The sequence below is a fragment of the Rana temporaria genome, chromosome 13, assembly GCF_905171775.1.
Source record: "Rana temporaria chromosome 13, aRanTem1.1, whole genome shotgun sequence".
NCBI lineage: Eukaryota > Metazoa > Chordata > Amphibia > Anura > Ranidae > Rana > Rana temporaria.
The window spans coordinates 80437117-80459930 of record NC_053501.1 but is presented as its reverse complement, the minus strand read 5'-3'; the positions used below and the strand labels follow the sequence as shown (position 1 = coordinate 80459930).

Sequence of the window (22814 nt, the reverse complement as noted above, 5' to 3'; positions counted from 1 at the left end):
AGCAAGGGAGGGTTTTGTTGGTCCCCAACATATCTTACTACTACAAAGCATCCCAGATAGCCCCGAAGTCCAACTATGCTTGGGTAAAGTTGCACCTATATGGACTTTCATTGATGTGCTCGATACCAACCCTATTTAACTCTCCTCTATGCCCTGGACACGCCCCCTCCTCACCGCTAAGATCTAAACCTCTTAATCTGGTACTGACCCATATCCTAACAGTCTGAGAAGTACTTAGCCCTTCTGCTGTCTCCACACCTCCCACTCTTACAGATATTTAACTGTTCCCCTCAGAGCTACCATTGGTGGTGCAATAAGGGCCTCACAACAGTTCGTTCCCTATTGACCACACAGGTCATTCTCTCCTGACAACAGCGAAGGGACTCCAATGACATATCAGACTCTGAAAGATATTTCACAAGCTCTGTGACTCCGACCGTGGGTCCCATGTACTCGATGTCTGCGGGGATACCCGCGATCGTCTCATGGAGAGGAAGAACGGGGAAATGCTGATGTAAACAAGCATTTTTCCATTCTTCCTAGTGACAGGACACTGATCACAGCTCCCTGTAATCGGAAGCGGTAATCAGCGCCCCCTACTATACCCCTTCACTTCACTTTTTACAGTAATCGGTGCATTTTTATAGCACTGATCGCTGTATCAATGACAATGGTTCCAAAATGGCATCAAAAGTGTCCGATGTGTCCGCCATAGTGTCGCAGTCACGATAAAAAACACTGATCGCCTCCATTACTAGTAAAAAAAAAAAAAAAAAATATTAATGAAAATGCCATAAAACTATAACCTATTTTGTACACGCTATAACTTTTGCGTAAAACAATCAAACGCTTATTGCTTTTTTTTTTACCAAAAATATGTAGAAGAATACGTATCGCCTAAACTGAGGAAAAAAAAAAAATTTTATATAATTTTTTTGGGATATTTATTATAGCAAAAAGTAAAAAATATTGCTTTTTTTTAAAAAAATTGTCGCTCTATTTTTGTTTATAACGCAAAAAATAAAAACCACAGAGGTGATCAAATACCACCAAAGGAAAGACCTATTTGAGGGGAAAAAAAGACATAAATTTTGTTTGGGAGCCACATCGCACGAACGCACAATTTTCAGTTAAAGCAACGCAGTGTCGAAACGCAAAAAGTGCTCTGGTCTTTGGCCAGCCAAATGGTCCGGGGCTTAAGTGGTTAAGGACCGTACACATGGGCCGCTGGGTTGAACGGAAAAATATACTTCTAGTGTGTACCATGCTTCTATATTGGGCAACACTAATACACAAGCCCCAACCTATGTTTGAAATGTAAGTGCGATTTCAACACCACTTTACTACCCGAGGATTGGAATAGGTAGGAAGCTCTGTTTACGTCGGCTCGCAAACATAAGCGTGCTGGAAAACTCATTCACAGTTATGTCTCCGTAGTGTATCACGCTTGCTAGGATTGCAAAATGCCTCCCCACTTACCCCTCTTCGTGTTTTTGGGCCTTCTCAGACCTGGGGACATGAAACATGTATGTTGGACGTGCCCAAGGGTCAAAACGCTGTGGATATATACACTATGTTCAATATGGTCCTCCATGTCAACATGCGTAAAGATCCCTGGGAAGCGCTTTTACACAAACCAAAATGTACATCATTCAATGGGTGCATACGCTTATTACCCACATTTTTATGGCCACAAAGTAAACAATACTGAGGGCATGTGGGTCACTGACCCTCAGCTTTGGTGAAAAGCAGCGTACATGGCATACTTATAAATGAGAAACTCACAGTGATTCTTAACAACACATATGACAAGTTTCTGTGCGCCTGGCAGCCTTGACTTAATAATTTTTCTTCTCCTCAGCTAACCATGTGCTTTTGGAGCTGTAGCTTAAAGTGGATGTAAACCCACTCTCATCAATTCTAAAGTACTGCCATAGTGGTGATCTATAAGGATGTACATGCCTCCTGCATGTATCCTTACCTGTCAAATGTCCCCCCTTTAGCGGTTTGAAACCCCAAAAAGTCCAGATTCAGTGGGCGGGTCTGTTGTTCCGCACTCGGTGGGCGGAGTCATGATGTCAGCAGACTCCCCGCCCACCTCTACACTCCCCTTGGCCAGAGCGTGCACGGGAGAGGCAGAGCGCGTTCTGGGTAAAAGCATAGCGCGCTCACGGACCCCTGTCATTTCAGTAAACACATTGATGTCCCGTGACAGTCGGGGATGATAGCTGCAACGGGACAGCTGTGAGCACCGCCCCCCCCCCCCCCATGGCTTTTCATCATCTGCTTCTCCTCCCCCCCCCCACGGCTTTCACCTGAAAAGCATGCAGGGGGGAATAAGTGCTCAAAGCTGTCCCCTTTTGCACTGATCATCCCAGAGTGTCTTCCTCCTCCTCTAGCACCCTGTTCTCCTCCACCTAAAATGTTGTCCCCCTCCGTGTCTTACGCCTCCGCCCCCCCTCGTCCTGCTCCGGGTGTCCACCTCCCCCCGCCATGTCTTCATCGTCCACCCCCTCGTCCTGCTCCGTGTGTCCACCTCCCCCCGCCGTATCTTCCTCCTCCGCCCCCCCTCGTTCTGCTCCGTGTGTCCACCTCCGCCCCCCCTCATGCCCCGCAGCCGCCGGCTTTTCTCCTGCGGGCTGCGAGGGGGATCTGTCAGAATGAAGAGCGGAGACAGGGGCTGGTATGTCAATTACCAGCCCCTCTTATTTCTGAAAGGGACACAGAGCGTTTGTTACCGATTGCTGTGTGTCCTGTGATAACCGAGCAGTGTAACCTGTGTGTTACTATGCTCAGTTTATGAATGGAGAGGAGTCGCTGTCTGTCAATGTAGAGAAAGGGACTGGGGAATCTGTCCTCTGTCCCTTTCTCTGTCACAAAGGGGAGATGTCAGGGTCTCTGTTTAGACCCATGACATGTCACCAAAGCCCCCAACAGGGCTGACAAAAAAAATCCAAAATAAAATTGTAAAAAAATAAATAAAAAAAAAATGAAAAATAAAAAACTGACACCACAACCGCCCCCCCCATACTAACACGGTCCAGAGCCCCAAGACCACTGACACTGACCACTACCCCACTGACACTGACATTGTCCACTGACGCCGACCACTACTCCACTGACGCCGACCACTACCCCACTGACATCCTCCACTGACACTGACCACTACCACCGACCACTACCCCACTGACACCGACCACTACACCACTGACACTGTCCACTACCCCACAGACACCGACCACTGACACTGTCCACTACCCCCCTGACACGTCCCCCCACCCCCTTTCCCAAAAGCACTGTAAAAAATATATTTAAAAAATAAAACCCCACCCCCCATCATTGTAAAAAAAAAAAAGTACAAAAATAAATTGTAAAAAATAATGTCAGGTGACATTTGTAGGGACTTGGCCCAGTTCACACTGGTGCGATGTCAGACATCGCATGTTATTGGCACCGCATTGCTGTTCAGATCACATGCAATGTCTGTGCAATGCGATTTCAGCCATACAAACACATACATTGGACCAAACACATACAGGACCCTTTTTTTTGTCCACACCTATGAAATCTGATTCATGCCCAAACTGTCAGTACGCAATGCGATATGCAAGCTGAAATGGGGGTGTCATTACCATTGTATGACACTCCCCAGCAGTTCGCATATGGCAGTGTGAACTGCCGTGCGAGTCGGGTGCGATGTGGGAATCCGCAGTGGATTTGCAGAATTACCGAATCGCACCAGTGTGAACCCGAGTCTTGGTGGGGGCAGTCAGGTGACATTTGTAGGCTGTATACTTTGAGGCTGGGTTCACACTTGTGCGATTCGGGAATCCTGCAAATCCACTGCGGGTTCCCACATTGCACCCGACTCGCACGGCAGTTCACACTGCCATATGCGAACTGCTGGGGAGTGTCATACAATGGTAATGACACGCCCATTTCAGCTCGCATATCGCACTGCGAACTGACAGAACTGGTGCAGACCAAAAAAAGGGTCCTGTGCATGTTTGGTCCGAAAGCGGTGTGATATCAGCCATACTATCTTTATTTATGAAATTGCACTGCACGGACATCGCATGTGATTTGCGCTGCGGTGCGAATCACATGCGATCTCGCACAGCGCACTAGTGTGAACCGGCCCTAAGCTCATTCAGCCTTACTGGGTGCAATTATAAAAAGTGAGACATCCACCCCTCCCCCACGTAGAACATCCTGGTAATGTAAAGAAATGTTGCAACTGTGATCAGGTGACCTCAGACACACACACACTGCAATATAATAATAATAAGATTACTCAAGCTTCTACTCTGCCCAGCTCTGACTAAATACATCTCCCCTAATCACTCGTCTATGTATATTCTGCTGGCTGTTTACTGCAGCATACATTTCCTCGTCACCCTAATCTGTGGATCACACCCCATGATGAAAAACATCCAGTCAAAACACAGGAAAGGCAGCCAATCCTGGGAGAGCTGGAGGGGAGGGGGACGTGAATTGCGAACTCTTTACACAGGATGTGCCTCTGTCTCAGGCTAGTTCATGAGATATGTAAATAACCTGTCACTCAAAGCACGGGGGCGGAACGGACCAAGGTTTTTCTCTGTTAGTCCATTTTATCTCGCTGAACAATAAAAGAGGATTGCTCAGAGCTGGATTAACTCTGTGTGGCAAGACTGGGCACAGGTGATAGGGAATCTTATACCCTACATCAAAATAATAATAATTTGGGTTTACATCCACTTTAAGTGCCGTTGTGTCTGTTTTGGTTAAAGTAAGCTTCTGGGGTAACCTCCTCGCCTCTTCTTCTGTACTCGTTCTACCCTTCTTTCTTCTCTTTTTGCCAGCTCTTCATCCTCTTTTTTTCTAACCCTTTTGTTTCCCTCTTTGTTTATGCTGTCTCTCCTTCACTACGGGTAACCATGAAAAGGAACTTGTGGTATTTTTATGTTTGTGAACTAACCACCTCAAAGACAACTCAATTTGCTCTACTGAGATCTTCTTCTAATGGGTCTCTTTGTGACATAACTTTAAATATTGCTCTAGCTTATAGTTTCCACATTGATAGTGCTGACAATCCTGGAAAAGGCAACATAGTCTCTAAATGTTAAGATACATCATCATAACAAAACCACAGGTAAAGATATCCTATATATAGGAAGAAGGAACATGTGCTCTATAAATAGGAAGCAATCCTGTTCCCCTTGCTGTCACATAACCTGCCCTACAAAGATGATAGCATGAGTGACAAATAAAGTGGTATTAAACCCCAAACCAAAAATGTAATATATTGCCGCTTACCAATAATTTTTTGTTTTTTAGGCTTTTCCCCCCTCTGTTTTCACCTGGAGATCTGGCCAGTAACATACTTCCCGTACTAGAGTGACCAGATATAGATCATAGAGCACATGGGGCACATTTGAATAGCAGCATTGTCAGTCTTGGGGGAGGGGAGTGTCAGATGTACTAGCAGATTTAAATACAGTAACACATTGAGGTAAACTCCAGCTAATAGTTTATAAGCAGTTAAAGCAACATGTTTTCTTTTCTTATCGGATAAAAGCTGATCATTGTAAGTACCCTTGCCAGTGTTAAATAGTTTGTCTCATCCCTGTAACTAAAACATTTGCACGAAAGCTTGTTCTTTTGAAAGCAATAGACTTACTGGTGGGATCACCAGATGAAAACAGAAGAAAGCAAGCTTAAAAAGGAAAACAAATGCAGCCACCACATATAAGAATTGGTAAGGTGCAAGATAATGTTTGGTTCTGGATTTAATAGGGCATCAAATTACAGAAAACATGCAATCCATGAGCAGGATGGTTAAAAAAATTGAGCATTTGATTAAAGGAAACATTTACAATACAATGGAAAATGTGGAGGCTGCTATTGCTGAACTCCTGTTCTGAAAAGGCTAGTTGCCTGGCAGATTGAATAGCTTTATTATGTTGTAAGGCAATGCAGATCAGGAATGTATTGAAGCTGGAAACATCCAAACAATTAGGATTATTTGAAGGTGGTAATCGGCGAAAGCATATTAGAAGTTTCACTTAAAGCAGTTGTATAGTCCCATACATTTTTTCATTTTTTTTTGTCACCTGTAAGGCAAAAGGCATAATGAGCTAGTATGCACCGCATACTAGCTCATTATAAAAAACGTACCTTAGAACGAGGCGTCGGTAACTAACCTGGTCCACACCGAAGTAGCTTACATGTTGCCTTGGCGTGTCTTCCAGGTATCGCGGCTCCAGCGCTGAGTGGCTGGAGCCGCGATGTCGTCACTCTCGCGCATGCGCGCGGGAGAATTCCTTCTGGCAAGGTCCGGCATCTGCCGGACCTGAAGCCGAGAATCCCCTGTGCGCATGCCTCGCTACAAGGGGAATATCTCCTAAACTGTAAAGGTTTAGGGGATTTTTTCTTACCTACAGGTAAGCCTTATTATAGGCTTACCTGTAGGTAAAAGTTCAAAAAATGACTATACAACCACTTTAAGAAAGTATTATTGTCTTAGTGGTGCAGATTATCCAGATGCAGACTATAAAGGCTATGCTGACTTACAAAAATGATGACTGATGACTAACTGTATTACATTACCTTGTAACAGTATTTTTCTTCTGTTAAAGTGATATTAAAGTCAAGTTTTTTTTTCTATTAAAAATAACAAAAACATGCCGTACTTATCTGCTCTGTGCAGTGGTTTGTACAGAGCAGCTCCAATCCTCCTCTTCTCGGGTCCCCCATCAGTGCTCCTAGCTCCACCCTCCTGCTAGCTCCCCCACTGCTCTGTGTGTCCATTTAGACACAGAGCTGTGGCTCGGCCCCGCCCTCTCTCTCTTTTCATTGGCTCACAGGTTCTCGCTGCCCTCTTAGCCAATGAGAAGCGAGAGTCCGTGGAGAACCAAGACTTTCGTGCACATCGCAGGATCACGACAGGACACAGGTAAGTATTCAGGGGGCTTGGTGGGCTGCTGCATACAGAAGTTTTTTTTACCTTTATACATAAAAGACATGAAGGTAAAAAAAAACTTGAGCCTTTAGAACCACTTTAAAGTGTGATTGTTGTACAATTCTGTTTTTGATTGTGTAGGGAAGAGTTAGAACCTCTGTTCTAGGAAACAAAGTAAGGGCAAATCTCACTAATGGAGCCTTGGATAGCAGTAAAAACACAACAGGAGGACCCTTCCCCACTCTATCCAAAACTAAACAAAACATTTTTGGCTTGACATACACCTAAAAGAGAATGTAAACCCTTAAAATGCTCTTCTTAAATTTGGTCTCTTTTGGGAATACGATTGAAAGTGTTTAGTTATAGTTGGTCTATAAGTGCAAAAACATTGCGGCCACCTTTCTTTCCCTTTTCGCCATACCATTGAAACTTTTTTGAGAAACCAGCCTGGTGACTCCATCCCCAGTTTCAAGGTCGGGGGAGACTTCGCCCATTGGTTTAGCTGAGGCTAAACCATCTGCTCTTCGATCCGTACATCGATCGTTGATGTTGGGATTTATACGAAGCCTTTTTGACTTTTAGTGACATACGTCCCCTAAGTCCACTCTGTCCGGTAAACCTGCATTCTTTCCGGTGGTGGGAATATTGCACATGGAAGAAGTCACTTACTTGATACTTTGATGCCATTCACATTCACTTGGTGGATTCTTTAAACGTCTATGGACTTATATGTATCATTTTACACATTTGTCATATGACACTCAATTGATTATTTGTATTGTGTTCACTGTCACGGTTTATACACATATATGTATTATTTTTTCAATGCTTTTCATTACGATTAACATTGTCTAAGCGCTACACATTTATTTCCATAACATTTCAGATGCTTTCTGGCATCCAGGAAGCTGCCAATACAAGTGAATTGCTGTACATGGCCATGTTTAGATAAACATTTATGAGTTCTGTATCTGTGTTTGCCCTGGCATGTTTGTAGGGTGCTTCTCCCCAAACATGCCACTTTGATATTTGGAGAGGCGCACCATACATGCATGTGCAGCATTTACCAAAGCATGGCTGTGTACTGCCATTTACTTGAAATGGAGACTATATATAGCATGTCACATCTAAGTAATGATAAGCTGAAAAGTATTACAGCTTTTTTTTGTGTTTAGATATGCTTTATGGCACAAATTTAAACATGAAAGACTTACCCTGGCTTCATAAAAACTCGGCCAAAATGGATTTGTGCATGAAGATCTATATCCAGCACTTGCTTAAGATAGTCCTGTTAATAAAGAATAAATATAAGAAAACACTTCTCAAATCAGCTACCTTGGATTCTCTAATTTGCTATAAAATACCACACCACAATACAACTAGAAGGTTGATGGAATGCCAAGAGACTGACTAAAAGTATATGAATTTCTTACATTGGTTTTCTAACCTGCACTGCAAAAGAGACAGCTGAATATTCACTGACCTCTACTGGGGATTCCCCTGCCACTATCCAGAAAGCTGCAGAGATGTATTTATGCAAGCACAAGATATAAACTGAAAATAAACCATTTATTAAAAAATCTAAGGCTTATAGACTTGATCTGAAAAAAAATTCAACATATGACTAACTATAAAGGTTATATCATGCCATTCCCATCTAAAGATGAGACAATGGAAAACCAAATGTAATTCTATTTATATTATTTTGATTTCCTTCAATGCTCTTGAATCTTTACAAACAGCTGATACTAATTATTTAATGCTTCCATTACACACTTTTAAACCTAGTTACTGGAACTTACATTCTAAAGACAACAGTGGATAACAATATAGAGCATTGATCTCCACACTCAGGCCCATGGACCAGATGTGGCCCTTTGTTTGTCTTTATTCATCTGGTACAATTCCTTCTACTGACACCAATGATGTGGCATACTTCCTCCCACTGACACCAACAATGAGACATATAATTCCTCCTAATGACACCAAGGATGGGGCATTATTCCTCACACTAATGCCAACAATGAATACAAAAATTAGGATTTTTTTTCCTCTATGGGACTTTGAGAGGCAGAAACCCTTTGACAACCAAAAAATGTATCAAAAATATATTTTATTTAGAAAAGTTACAAATTGTAGTGTAACTTTGATTAAAAATGGTCAAAATCGGATGCATATATATTATACAGGTGATATATCAGAAAGACATACAGTCATGCTCGAAATTGTTGGCACCCCAGGAATTTTTCCAGAAAATCAAGTATTTCTCACAGAAAAGTATTGCAGTAACACATGTTTTGCTATACACATGTTAATTCCCTTTGTGTGTATTGAAACAGAACAAAAAAAAGGGAGGAAAAAAAGCAAATTGGACATAATGTCACACAAAACTCCAAAAATTGTCCGCTCAAAATTCTTGGCACCCTTTCAAAATTGTGGATAAATAAGATTGTTTCAAGCATGAGATGCGCCTTTAAACTCACATGGGGCAAGTAACATGTGTGGGAAATATATAAACCACACCCGAAGGCAGATAAAAAGGAGAGAAGTTCACTTAGTCTTTTTGCATTGAGTGTCTGTGTGTGCCACACTAAACATGGACAACAGAAAGAGGAGAAGAGAACTGTCTGAGCACTAGAGAACCAAAATTGTGAAAAAATATCAACAATCTCAAGGTTACAAGTCCATCTCCAGAGATCTAGATTTGCTTTTGTCCACAGTGCGCAACATTATCAAGAAGTTTGCAACCCATGGCACTGTAGCTAATCTCTCTGGGCGTGGACGGAAGAGAAAAATTGATGAAAGATTGCAACGCAGGATAGTCCGGATGATGGATAAGCAGCCCCAAACAAGTTCCAAAGAAATTCAAGCTGTCCTGCAGGCTCAGGGAGCATCAGTGTTAGCGCCAACTATCCGTCGACATTCAAATAAAATGAAACGCTATGGTAGGAGACCCAGGAGGACCTCACTGTTGACACAGAAACATAAAAAAGTAAGACTACAGTTTGCCAAAATGTACTTGAGTAAGCCAAAATCCTTCTGGGAAAACGTCTTGTGGACAGATGAGACCAGGATAGAGCTTTTTGGTAAAGCACATCATTCTACTGTTTTCCGAAAACAAAATGAGGCCTACAAATAAAATAACAGTATCTACAGTGAAATATGGTGGAGGTTCAATGATGTTTTGGGGTTGTTTTGCTGCCTCTGGCATTGGGTGCCTTGAATGTGTGCAAGGCATCATGAAATCTGAGGATTACCAAAGGATTTTGGGTCGCACTGTAGAGCCCAGTGTCAGAAAGCTGGGTTCGTGTCCGAGATCTTGGGTCTTCCAGCAGGACACTGACGCCAAACATACGTCAAAAAGCACCCAGAAATGGATGGCAACAAAGCGCTGGAGAGTTCTAAAGTGGCCAGCAATGGGTCCAGATCTAAATCCCATTGAACACCTGTGGAGAGATCTTAAAATTACTGTTGGGAAAAGGCGCCCTTCCGATAAGAGAGACCTGGAGCAGTTTGCAAAGGAAGAGTGATCCAAAATTCCGGGTGAGTGGTGTAAGAAGCTTATTGATGGTTATAGGAAGCAACTGATTTCAGTTATTTTTCCAAAGGGTGTGCAACCAAATATTAGGTTAAGGGTGCCAAGAATTTTGAGCAGCCCATTTTTGGAGTTTTGTGTGACATTATGTCCAATTTGCTTTTTTTCCTCCCTTTTTTTGTTTTGTTCCAATACACACAAAGGCAATAAAAATGTGTATAGCAAAACATGTGTTACTGCAATACTTTTCTGTGAGAAATACTTGATTTTCTGGAAAAATTCCTGGGGTGCCAACAATTTCGAGCATGACTGTAAATACAAACAAAACAACCACTTGACTCTGTCCAATGGGTAAACTGGGACAGAGTGTGCCCACCGCATTAAAGGTTGGTAGCGATGAAACCTCTTTTTCATGGGCAGTGGTTTAGTGATTGGTTGTCATGTATCTCGAGAGTCACCAATATTGCATCCATTTGAAAAAACAGGGAGAGAATTTGCTGCTGAAAGCCAACCCGATTAAAAAAAGCCTATGAGGGGGAAGGAGACTGTGGGCCCAGAAACAAGATCAAACACAGAGGGAACCCTGCGTCCAAAACAGCCCAGAAACCATCGTATGGCCCCTCACACTTCAAAAATCTTGAAAAAGGCTTGTACTTTTATGACGTGCAGACAGCAACAGGCAAAATCTTCCAGGCATGTATGTCAGACCAGAAAAGTATCTGTAATCTAGAGTGATGGATGCTTAGTCTGCATGGTGCTGAGAGACTAAGCATCCGTCACTCCAGATTACAGATACTTTAGGTGTCTTCTTTTCTGGTCTTGCATACATGACAACCAATCACTAAACCCCTTCCCTGAAGAAGAGGTTTTATCGCTACCAACCTTGAAATGCGTCAGGACCTCTCTGTCCCAGTTTACCCTTTTTGTTTTGTTTGTATATATCTCTTTCTGATATCTCACCTGTATAATATACATGCATCCAATTTTGACCTTTTATCAAAGTTACACTACAATTGTTAACTTTTCCAAATAAAATATATTTTTGATACATTTTTTGATTGTCAAAAGGTTTCCTGCCCATCTCTGTCCCATAGAGGAAAAAAAATCCCCATTTTCGTATTTAAGTCAGAGATGTGGTCAGAGACTCCTTTTTCATAGATTTATGGCACAACTATAATGATAACAATGGGCCCCTATTCCCCTTACTAATACCAATGATGGAGTACTGTTCTGCCTTTTACTGACCACAGGTCACGCCTACTGACCACCAAGCACAAGGTATTGTTTACTACTACCCTACTGCCCCCCCTTAAGGTTGAAGGAAGGTAAAAAAAAGCCATTTGTTTAGAAAACCTGGAGACCCCTTCTATAGAGTGTATGGATATGTGATGAACGTGAAGTATTTGTAGGGTCAGGGGTCTCCAAACTTTTCAGTAGGAAGGCCACATTCTAGATTTTACAAATATTTGCAGGCTGAAAAACTCAGATTCATTAATGAATGACCCCCTTACATTAGGGTCCCCTGTCAGATTTCCCCCTTAGGGTCCTCTATCAGTGTCCCCTTTACATTAGGGTCCCCCCATCAGAGCCCCCATACATCAGGGCCCCATAATAGTCGCCCCTTACATCAGAATCTTCGTTACCACTGTAAGGTAAGGAATGCAGAGCAGGTCTGGAGGGAGGAAAACTTGTACGCTGGGGCTAACACGTTACTGGTTACTAAGACCACTGGTAGCGGGGATTGATACAGAGAAACAAGTATAAAACTTCAGGGGAGGGGCAGTTTATTGTAGGGAGTGAAGATCACAGGAAGCCTCTGCTGGCCAGAATCCTCAGTCACACTTTGAGGATACACCACTGACCCAAGCTGTGGGCTGCTTAAAAACAGACCGGAGTTTAGAGATCTCTGTCTTAGATGAAAAATACAATAATTTTAAATATTTTACTGCGGCATACACTGTAATACACATATTGAGTCACGGCTGTATCCTAACTGGCTGCTTAAGGCAACATCAACAATTATGGTTTCTATATTATAAATAACCCTCATTATAAGGGCATTAAATAAACCAGATCTTACATGAAATTATTTATTTGACTTGGTTAGCATACCATTGGTTGCTATGGGCTAATGAACTTAGTATTGCAAATTAATAATCACTTATAAATAATTGTATAACCTGTATAGTTTTACCTTCTCTCCCATGGACACACCACCTGATGTGATGATAACATCAGCACGGCTGATACCTTCATTTAAGGCATTTAATAAGTCATCTGGGCTGTGAAAAGATTCAACCAAAAATAAAATAGTTTGCCTAAAATTAGGGTAAATGTCACTTTTTAAGCTAATTCAGGTCTGTTAAAGTCATATAAATCATCATCAGCAGTTCTGTTTAAAGTAGAACAATTAATCAACAATGAAACACTGAATCACCCACTAAGAGAGAATATAACAATACTGTCTTTTACCACAATACTGTAATAACCTTTGATTCTTGCAGTACATTTTTTTTCTGCTACTAGATGTTCGTAGGCAGATGGGCAGCATCATTCAACCCACTTCCATCCTGGACCCTTCTAAGCCTAAACACATGTACGGATGATTTTTAAAAGTTGCCGGTATATTTTAAGTTTTCTTTTTTCTTACCTAGTACGTGATCCTGCACTTCTGGGTCTGGGGCACGCATGCATGGCCCCCTGCTGTGATTATACATAGCATGAGCTGATCGGCGTGTGCCGTGGACTCAAAATCCATGAGCACCCGCCAATCCTTTGGTGCTGAGGGAGAACAGCGGTCTGCCTATGTAAACAAGGCAGATCGCAGTTCTGTCAGTACAGAAGGCATGGATCCTGTGTTCCTGCAAAGCATGGACAAGGATCCATGTCTCCCTCAGTGAAAGCACCTCCCATAGAACAAAGAAACACAGGCTAGGCACACATTTAACCCTTTGATCGCCCCTGATGTTAACCCCTTTCCAGCCAGTGTCTTTAGTACTGTGACAGTACATATTTGTTAGCCCTGATCACTGTATTGGTGTCACTGGTCCCCAAAAAAACATCAAAAGTTTGTTATTGTCTTTCTGTCTGCTGCAATATCGCAGTGCCGAAGTTGCTGATGACTGCCATTGCCAGTAAAATATATATATATGTTTTTTTTTTTGCACGTTTTCAGACTACATGCACAGGGCAGCCCATCCATGTGAATGGGTTGTCCTATGTGTGACAAACATGCCCAAAAACCTCTTGCACCTCTTTGAGCGTTGACCTTTGCATGTTTTGACATGTGTGAAAATATGTGCCTGCTCGCCTCATTTGAGGTGTCATTATCATTAAATGGCACTGCAAGCGTGATGTGTGTTGCGCAAACCAATGCTGCAGCATGGGGGAGAGTATGTATGTGTATTTTTTAACAACCCCATCCATCTTCTTTAAAGCCATTTCACACCGCCAGTGCAGGGGCGTCGGCGGTAAAGCGCCGCTAGTTTTAGCTGCTCTTTATCATCGTTTTTGCAGCGCTTTTAACCCTGCTAGCGGCCAAATAAAGGGTTAAAAGCACCCACAAAGCGCCAATGCCCATCGATTTTAATGCGCAGGGGAGCTTTAGGAGCGGTGTATACACCGCTCCTAAAGAAGCTGCTTGCAGGACTGTTTTTGACATCCTGCCAGCACAGTGTGAAAGCACTGGAATTGCAGATGAGGCTTTTTTCAGGCGTTTTACAGGCGCTATTTTTAGCGCTAAAGCACCTCAAAAACACCTCCATGTTATACTTATCTCTGCTGTGCAGCTCGTTTTGCACAGAGTGGCCCCAAACCTGGTCTTCTGGGGTCCCTCGGCGGCTGTCTCAGCTCCCCCCCACAAGGACTCAACACCTTCATGCAAGCGAGCATGGTGTTGAGTCTTTGCGGGCACGCTCCCGTGATACAACCAACTGTATCACTCGGCCCACCCCCCCAGCGCGCCACGTCATTGGATGTGATTGACAGCAGCGCGAGCCAATGGCTGCGCTGCTCTCAATCAACCAATGACAGAGCCAGGAAGACGGTGCAGGACTTTCGAGGGGTCAGGTGAGTAAAGGGGGGGGTTCGGGGGGCCTCTAATAGGCAGATGTTTTTTCACCTTAATGCATAGAATGCATTAAGGTGAAAAAACGTTTACCTTTACAACCCCTTTAAGGAACAAATTACACTTTAAAGAGGGAATGGTGTAAATAATAATTCATCTACTACCACAAATATTTATATTTAAGATTCAACAGATACAAACAACAGATATAATCCCTAATTTAATCCAGTTATGTTTTCATTAAAGGCCATGTTTTTTTAAGGGTGTACCATGGTGCATGACTGCCTCCCGCCCCTACAGGATTATGGGATTCTTCTCCCCATTAGCTTCTGTCACTTTTTAAATTTACTTGGATGTGCATGGCTCTGCCTGCAGAGCCACATCACTCATTCAGGCCTGATCCACACCTATGCATTTGTTGTGCTTTTTGCAGATTTGCACTACAGTCCATTTACCATGGTTTCCAAATCTGCAAAAAGCAGTAAAATGCATAGGTGTGAATCAGGCCTCAAAGAGGATGAATAAACTATAATCCAATGCATCAGAGGTTCTAGTTACGAATGGAACTGCACTCGTAGTTTTATGGATACTTCCTCCCGCTCTGTAACTGAAAGACCTCAGTACGAACGTGTAACTGGGGGGAGAAAGAGACTGTAAGAGCCTGTGCATTGCACCCAAGATCCACTAATCTGATTGCAATGCAAAGCATCCAATTCTCTCTTTATGTCCTACTCCAAATACAGTTATGTCTAAGCCAGAGTGGGAGAGGGAGTGGCAGTACTATCACCCAGTAACGCTGTACTGCCATTGCGTATTACTGTTTAATACAAATAGCTTGCTTATAGAAGACAACACAGGGATGACCTTATCCGTGAGCGGTTATTCCTTCTCTATCCTATTATTTGCCTGGGAAGGTCCCTAATAAGCTGATTTACTGTAATTGTTGTGGAATTAAACTGATGTTAGAGGGCTAACTATCCTGTTGGCGACGAGTGAATCTGAGGGCAGCTTTAAAGAATTACAAAGCCTTTGGCAGGTATTACAGTTTCATCCCAATTTCAGACACAATTTGTTCTTATGTTTCGAATAGTGTGGGGTAGAGCTAGGGCCTTTATCAGGTTTTTATTTCTGTTTTTATGACAGGAAGTGATGGAAAATCTTTCCATTGGCGACACAGACATGAACACATTTTTAGTGGAGTGAGAAAGGTTTATTGCTTCTGACAATGTTTTTATTGCTGTCTGTACCTTCTTGTCGAGGAATGTCTCTTAATATACAGCATTCATCTTATGTCTTTGAGTACCTTCATAATCTCTGTATTTTCCTCTTGTATTTCATACATGACATATAAAATTAAAATGTGTCAGTGAAATATCTCAGTTAAGTGGAACTATAGCTGAAATTACATATAGTAAGTCACAACTGCAGCACCGACCGTGAATGCAGAAATAAGGTTCCTAAAATTACCGGTATATATGCATTCAAAAAGTGACACTTACTTATCTCCTACAATACCCAAATTAATGGTAGGATAGCCATGTTCCTGAATTGTTGCAAGAAGAGTTGAGCGATTGCTATCACGTATTTTCCCTGGCATAAGATCGTCTTCGGGATTTAAAAGCTGCAAAAGAATGCAGACATGCATATTAAGCAACCATCCTATGTACACAAAAAATAACTTGCTTGGAAAGTGCTTCTATTTCTATATTCATCATTGTAAAAGAATAGATTTTTTGCAAAATTTACAAAAGTCGAGTGCTTTAAAATGGTTGTAAAGGCAGAAGTATTTTTTATCTTAATGCATTCTATGCATAAAAATAAAAAGCCTTCTGTATGCAGCAGCCCCCTTTGCCCCCCCCCAATACTAACCTGAGCCTGATCTTCCTCCAGCGAAGTCAACGAGTGCCGCGGCCACCCAGGACCCTCCCTCCGGATTGGCTGCCGCTGCTGTCAAGCACAGTCAGTTAGCCAATCAGAAAGAGAGGGGGCAGGTCCGAACAGGGGCTTCATGTCTGAATGGACACAGGGAGCTGCGGCTCGGGTGGCCCCATAGAAAGCTGCTTGCTGTGGGGGCACTCAACAGGAGGGAGGGGCCAGGAGAGCTGAACAGGGACTTGAGAAGAGGAGGATCTGGGATGCCCTGTGCAAAACCACTGCACAAAGCAGGTAAGTATAACATGTTTGTTATTTCTATAGAAAAATAACATGACTTTACAATCACTATAAATTAATTTCCAGATTCTCCTCTATTATTCACAGTTCCCCAGCAGAGTCCTTTAGGTGCTGTGAGTCTAGGTACTCTTGTCTGGGGCCCCTTAACATCTCTCCCTTTTTGGTTCCGCTGATAAACAATTCATTATTGCATATGGAAGGATAAAAAGGAACAACAAAAAAAGTGCAAGCATTATACAGTGACTCCCCCTATAGCTGCCTGTTGGCATATATTACGATTATACAGTAAATAAATGTAACCACCTAAGCCCCGGACTAGTTCGCTGGCAAGACCGGAGCACTTTTTGCGATTCGACACTGCGTCGCTTTAACAATTGCGACATGGCTCCCAAACAAAATTGATGTCCTTTTTATCCCACAAATAGAGCTTTCTTTTGGTGGTATTTGATCACCTTTGTGGTTTTTATTTTTTGCACTATAAACAGAAATAGAGTGACAATTTTGAAAAAAAAGCTATATTTTTTACTTTTTGCTATAATAAATATCCCCCAAAAAATCTATATATAAAAAAGACATTTTTCCACAGTTTAGGCCGATACATATTCATTACCATATTTTTGGTAAAAAAACGCAATAAGCGTATATTGATTGGTTTGCGCAAACGTTATAGCATCTACAAAATAGGGGTCGTTTTATCGTTTTATTATTTTTATTTATTTTACTAGTAATGGTCGCGATCTGCGATTTCTATCGTGACTGCGACTTTATGGCGGACACATCGGACACATTTTTGGGACCATTGTCATTTTTACATCAATCAGTGCTATAAAAATGCACTGATTACTGTGAAAATTACACTGGCAGTGAAGGTGTTAACCACTAGGTGGTTCTGAAGGGGTAAAGTGTGTCCTAGGGAGTGATTCTAACTGTTAGGGTGCATGGCTATGGGTAACACATCACTGATAGCTGCTCCCAATGAGAGTGAGCAGACAATCAGTGACAGTGTCACTAGTCAGAACGGGGAGATGGTTGTTTACACTTGCCTCTCCCCATTCTGCAGCTCTGTGACCCATTGAGTCCGCGGGTCCTGCGGGCATGGCCACAGAGCTCGCGGCAGCGGCAGCCCCCCCCCCCTCTGGTGTCACATTTGGCACATTTCAGGGGGGAGAAAATACCTGTCTAATACAGGTATTTTCTCCCACTTCCGGGCATATATATCTGCGGATATCTACGCTACGTCCGACCCCTTTTCTGTCCCCGTCCCTCCCGCTGTCTTCTGGGAGACACACAGGTTCCAAAAGACAGCAGGGACCATTCAGATTGTGCAGCGAGACTCGCACATGCGCAGTAGGGAAGCCTCACTTCCTGATCCCCTTACCGAAGATGGCGGCAGCACCTGAGAGCCAAGGGACAGATTGGCTTCGGGTGCAGACATTGCGGGCATCCTGGACAGATAAGTGTCCATATTTTAAAAGTCAGCAGCTGCAGTATTTGCAGCTGCTGACTCTTAAACAATTTTTTTGGGGGCGGAACTTCATTTTAAGTTGACTTTAGAGGGGTTACAGTGCCTGGAAAAAGTATTCATACCGATTTAAATGGTGTGTTCCTTGGCCTCGATGACGCTGTTTGTTCACTAAGGTTCTCTAAAAAACCTCTGAGGGATTCAAAGAACAGTTGTATTTATACTGAGATTAAACTACACACAGGTAGACTCTATTTACTAATTAAATGACTTCTGAAGGCAATTGGTTTTACTAGATTTTAGTTAGGAGTATCAAAGTAAAGGAGAATGAATACAAATGCACACCACACTTTTCAGATATTTATTTGTAAAAAAAAAAAATTGAAAACCATTTATCATTTTCCTTCCACTTCATAATTATGTGCCACTTTGTGTTGGTTTATCACATAAAATCCCAGTAAAATAAATTTACGTTTTTCATTTTAAGGGGTTTTCAGGGCACTATATGTTTTTTTATAGTGGCTGTTTCCTTTGGAACTCAAAGTCCCTTTTGGCAACTTTTAGGAGGCCCGACACTCTCTAGGATATCTCATTTAAGTGCTCAGTAATCCAAGACCTCCAATTAAATGCATTCTGGGCTACTTTTCTAAAGGTTGAAAATCTCTCCCACAAATTTTTTATTTTTCTACTTCTGCTGTGCAGTATTTCCCTGTACCTTTGTCTATGCTTAATAAAAAAAGAAAAGGAGAATGGGTTTGTAACAGTGCTAGAAACAAATGGTACATATAGACAATATGCATAGTATTTATTTTATTAGTACAAACATATACAAAAGGGTTCAATTAAAATTGGTTATCAGAGCGAGTGTTGGCAGTGGTGGGTCGCTGGTTTCCCAAATTTCAAAGGATGGTGGTCACAGGAGAATGTCCCATCCCTACATGTTTCGCCAGTCAGGCTTCCTCAGGGGATTTAGTCTGGTACCACCAGTACATAATCCAGCTCTAACATAGAATATAAGGACATATTGACAAAAATGTAAATAGTACATATCATTTACAGACAAGGGAAAAAAGTTTATAATTGTCACATAACTTGTCATAGCTTATGAAAAAGAGAACCAATTACCCACCTTCACCCAGCCAGGACAAGGGGTCTTACCCAGAGGAAGCCTGAATGGCGAAACATGTAGGGGTGGGACATTCTCCTGTGACCACCATCCTTTGAAATTTTGGAAACCAGTGACCCACCACTTCCAACACTCGCTCTGATAACCAATTTTAATTGAACCCTTTTGTTTATCTTTGTACTAATAAAATAAATATCAATTTGTATGCATACTGTCTATATGTACCATTTGTTTCTAGCACGTTACAATCCCATTCTCCTTTCTGTTTTATTAACTAATACTGGGATGAGGTGCGTATCCTGATAGAATCACTCGGATCTTTTCCATTTGTCTATGCTTGTGACTTCTATTATATCAGACTGATACAGTACTTGGTGATGATGTCCTCATTTTTCAATGTGGATACTTATCTTGGTCCTGCAATGCTTTTACATTTTTAACATTAGTAATTATGAGACATTAGTTTTGCAGTCTCAGCCTTAGGCAGGACAGTACCTACAGCCTGAGCATACACAGTTAAGGTAAATGGTTATCTACCATGGCAACATCACTATACACCAGCTCATCTATTATCGGAAACTCTTGAAGGAAATACCCTGAAATATGACATTTAATACAACCAAGTCTATATCCTGACCTTTACCAGGTAATAACCATCCTGACATTGCTTGCCTGTATCCAGGTCTTGCACCTACATAATTTTCCTCAACCTAACCGACTTTATTAGGTATACAGCAAGTATTGTAACTAAGAAAGCATTTTTGACTATAGGCTGGCCAGTAGCACCAAAGTCTTACATACTGTAGAAGAACCCTTTTGTTAACACTGTTGTATGGAATGGCTTTAAACACTACTGCTTCCCTAGTTCAGTCCAGCATTCTTCTAAGTTGCCTTCCATACACAAAATCAACCACAATAATCCAGCCATGTGTATTGTGGGACCTTGTTTATTCTATTTACAAAGTGTGTTCCAAATGGTTCCAATCTTGCCCATCTTTGCTCACAGCAAACAACATATTTTTAAAATCAGGAGGTTACTAATTTAAACCATGCACCTACCCATTTTGGAAAGGTGTCTTAATAATCTCAACCTTTGACACTCTGGGTCCCTCAGAGGACTTCAGAAAAACTTTTGTTTCATCTGATACCACTGCTAGAAGGAAGCCATACACTTTCTTCACATGACAACTTTACAACAAAGGTTTTTGCATGAACAAAGCAGTACCATTCTCAAATGTACTCCCTATGAAGATCAATTCCCTTTATCGGCATACAACATTTAAGTCTTTCCAAGGACTGGCAAAACTCTTCTACAAAAAAATCTCGCCACTGGAGGTTCCTCTTCTTGAACCTGGGATAACTGGGGTTGCATTGACTTGCCATTCCACCCATGCACCCAGGGTTCATTGCAAAAACATGACAGACCAGGTGGGTTATATTCTGCTGTGTTCTGGGACAGTGGACATTTGGCAACAGCATAGCCCTATTCACTGCACCTCAAACATTGCACTTTCCACATGTGAAGTAGGAAGTTTGAAAGCCGTAATGACGCCTGAAGGGTTTATATATAAATGATTAGGGGAGTCGGGCCGCCCAGCTACTGATGAGGCCCAATCAGATTGGAGGAGCCGAGCCTGTGACGTCACACAGTCACCATGAGTCCATGGTAGTGGTGAACAAGTGGAAAAGGATGTTGTGGCGTGGAGGAGAAAAAATTTGTGACCATTATACAAGTTTTTTTACTCATCTGTGAGGTGAGCAGGCATTTTGGTTGTTAAGGGATACACAAGTATTGATCTCAGTTAGGACGGATGAGCACAGCGGTGGATTGTTTTATACACTGTTATAAATTAACTATCTTTTTCAATAATAGATGTTATATGTATATGGACAGGTTTCACTAGGATAGCAATCATTTATTCAGAATATATAAAAGTGGGCAACATGTTTTTTTTTTTAAAAGATTTTGTAAATGTCATACAGCGCTGCACTATAAGGAAATAACTGTTCAATTGGTGTGGTGAATCACTGTGAGTGTTACAGCAGCTGTGTTTTTTTTGTTTTGTATTTTCACATTTTGATATATACATTGTTTCTATATAGTTTTATGCACAATGCACTATAGATAGTTTCTTGGTGCCGATTGTCACTATACACTACATATTCTTTAATTGTGCCCCAGCAGTACAGTAAAAAAAAAACTATATTTAGTCTGTAATTCCTCCTGAAATAAAGCAATGCATAACATTCCTATTATGTGAGGGTGCCTAGGCACTCCTCTGCCTACAGCCTCATCGCCATTTTTCTTGTGAGATTCAGGCATTACTGCTTCTGACTGCTAATCTGAGGAGATTGGGAGTGAGAGTTGGTAATGTCATTACTGTGCTGTTCACTTTGCTGGATGCTCTGACACCAAGAAGCATAACTCTACTTCTGTGGGCACAACTTCCACACCTATACTTTGACAACCAGTGCATATATATATATCTATATCTCTCTCTCTATATATATCTATATCATATTCTGTCTATCCAGAGATGTGAATAGAGTTGGACAAACACCACTGCTTTGCATTAGTACTCAATTATAATATCAATATAGACAATGACAGGTTCCAAATACTCCATTATTAGTATCAATCTGCATTTAAGCAGTTTGAGCAGCTTTCTGCTTCACATATGTATAGCCACCCATTCTTTGTGGCCCAGGAAAACTCTTGTGGAACAATAAATTAATAAAAACAAGAGTGGCATAATATCCTGGCCGCACAAACCTCATTTCCTGTTGACATAACTGCAACTACTGGGAATTTGTGTACTTCAACTTCTGTGACACCAACAGTTGCCAGTAGACCAATTTCTGATGGTCCCATGTGCGTTCCCTTTGCCAATACACACTCGCCTCTTTTAATATCATGGCCAATTGGTCTGCAAAAAGAAAGGACAGAAAATATTTAAACAGCAAAAAACAGTGACATACAATGTTTATGACCGAAAAACACACATTTTGTCTATGCAACTGTGATAACTCTTTCATGCATCATTATGTATGCCCTGAATCACTAACAATCATTTAATTATGATTAATATCCTACCTTCACTCCAAAGAACCTCCCCAAAGTTTCACTTGCCCAGGTTCCAAGATATTGGCTTTGCCATCTACTGCAAGCCACATATACAGCATGTGCAGAAGAATCTTCATTCATATTTGTTAAGAAATGCTCTCCATAGAATTATATGGAGATTATTCCATGCATGCGCAGAAGAAAAGCCTGGGCAGGAGTACTATGCATTGTCGGCTGTGCGGCTCTTAGTAGGCTGCAGAAGAAACTCTCAGTGGAGTAAGCCTGGTGATTATAAGACTTTAGGAAGGTTGCCGAGGAAAGGGTCAAGGAATAGGTGGCCATGGGAATTATATTTGTAAAATCATTAATATTTCAAGATCACCTTATATCTTGCCCTGGACGAGCCTGCACCAATATACGAACTTCCAGTTCTTCTGTTCCCTGTA

The 22814-nt window shown here is 41.9% G+C and overlaps 1 protein-coding gene across 20 annotated transcripts in view; it reads right to left on the bottom strand.

Annotated features, from left to right (window-relative positions):
• The window catches only part of GPHN (gephyrin), a 780484-nt gene that overhangs the window by 37328 nt on the left and 720342 nt on the right, over positions 1-22814 (bottom strand). For all 20 annotated transcript variants that reach the window (XM_040333276.1, XM_040333279.1, XM_040333277.1 and 17 more), the window contains 5 exons: positions 22751-22809; positions 22078-22231; positions 16044-16165; positions 12673-12760; positions 8158-8231 (listed from right to left, as the gene is read on the bottom strand). In XM_040333276.1, the coding sequence (XP_040189210.1) occupies positions 8158-8231; positions 12673-12760; positions 16044-16165; positions 22078-22231; positions 22751-22809 (497 nt within the window). The remainder of the gene's footprint in view (positions 1-8157; positions 8232-12672; positions 12761-16043; positions 16166-22077; positions 22232-22750; positions 22810-22814) is intronic.